The following is a 1200-nucleotide window of genomic DNA, read 5'->3' as shown; positions in this document are numbered from 1 at the left end:
TTTCTCCAGGATTCCAGCCGCCGCTGTCTCTCAGTGTCTCTGAACAGCGCAGAGTCCCTCAGTTTCTCTCTCTCTCTCTGTGTGTGTGTGTGTCTGAGTCTCTCAATGTCCCCCTGGGTGCCGCAGTCTGAGAGTTTCAGCTGTTTCTCACAGTCTCAATGTCTCGGAATCTGTCAGAGTCTCTCGGTTTGGAGAATTTCTCTCGGTGTCCCAGCCCCCTCACAGTGAGGGAGGGAGAGAGAGTATGTCCCTCAGGCACAGCTCCCCATGGCTTTGACCAGCGAATCCTCGGGTAGTTGCCTGAAGAGGCCCCGGAGGGTCTCCAGCTCCCGGCTCAGGTACTCGACCCTCTTGCGGAGCCTTTCGTTGTCGCTGCTGAGTTCGATGACCCGGTGCTGGGTCTCCACGTTACGGAGCTTCGCCTTGTCCCGGCTCTTCCTCACCGCGATATTGTTCCTCTCCCTCCTCAGGCGGTACTCCAGGCTGGACTTATCCACCGGCTTCTTCCCTTTGGCCAGGCCCTGCCTCCCGGGGCTGCCCTGGGGAGTGGCCGGGGGGGTAGGCTGGCCTGGGGCTAGCTGTACCGAGGTCTGACCGCACTGAGCGACTTGCTGCTGGAGGGCGAACCCCAGTCCTGCCCTCGGCCGGAGAGGTTCCTCCTGCTCCCGGGGCTCCTGCTTCACTACCACCGGCCTCAGGCCACACGCCCCCTCCGCCTTACCGTCCAGGTAACCGTGTAACGGGCTGAAGGGCGGCCCTACTCTCCCACTGCCGAATGGCCTGGCCCCCTTAGCGCCGCCGCCGTGCTGACTGAAGAGATCGGCCAGGAACTCGTCGTTGAAGGCGGCGGGGTCGATGTACGCGCTGATATCGATGGAGTTCTCATGTTCCGCCATCTCCCCGAGCTCCGGGCCCCGGTAAGCCAGAGGTCCCGGGACGGGCACCCGCGGCTCCGCCTCGTAGAAATTCCCCTGCTCCATGGTTCGGCGGAAAAACAGCCGGGAATGAGCTCCGGGATACCGGCTTCTCCGGGTACCGGGGCTCACCGTGTACCCACCGCCCGGAGTCTGCTGTCTCTCACTGATAAGTGTCCCTATGTCCCCCTGACACTCACTGTCTCTGTCTGTGTGTCTGTGTCTGTGTCTCTGACACTCTGTCTCTGTCTGTGTGTCTGTGTCTGTGTCAGTGTCTCTGACACTC

At 61.8% G+C, this 1200-nt stretch overlaps 1 protein-coding gene across 3 annotated transcripts in view; it reads right to left on the bottom strand.

The window, feature by feature from the left end:
• Positions 1 to 6: 6 nt before the first annotated feature.
• Positions 7 to 1200, bottom strand: part of cebpa (CCAAT enhancer binding protein alpha) — a 1382-nt gene continuing 188 nt past the window's right edge. The window contains exon 2 of one of the 3 annotated variants that reach the window (XM_048594328.1): positions 7 to 1189. In XM_048594328.1, coding sequence (XP_048450285.1) covers positions 252 to 980 — 729 coding nt within the window. In that variant the 5' untranslated portion in view covers positions 981 to 1189 and the 3' untranslated portion in view covers positions 7 to 251. The other 2 variants (XM_048594326.1, XM_048594327.1) reach the window with 2 other exon arrangements.

The sequence above is a fragment of the Rhincodon typus genome, unplaced genomic scaffold (genome assembly GCF_021869965.1).
Source record: "Rhincodon typus isolate 14 unplaced genomic scaffold, sRhiTyp1.1 hic_rhity00008184, whole genome shotgun sequence".
NCBI classification, from domain to species: Eukaryota; Metazoa; Chordata; class Chondrichthyes; order Orectolobiformes; family Rhincodontidae; genus Rhincodon; species Rhincodon typus.
Note: the sequence above shows the minus strand (reverse complement) of the source record. Positions and strands in the feature narration are given on the sequence as shown.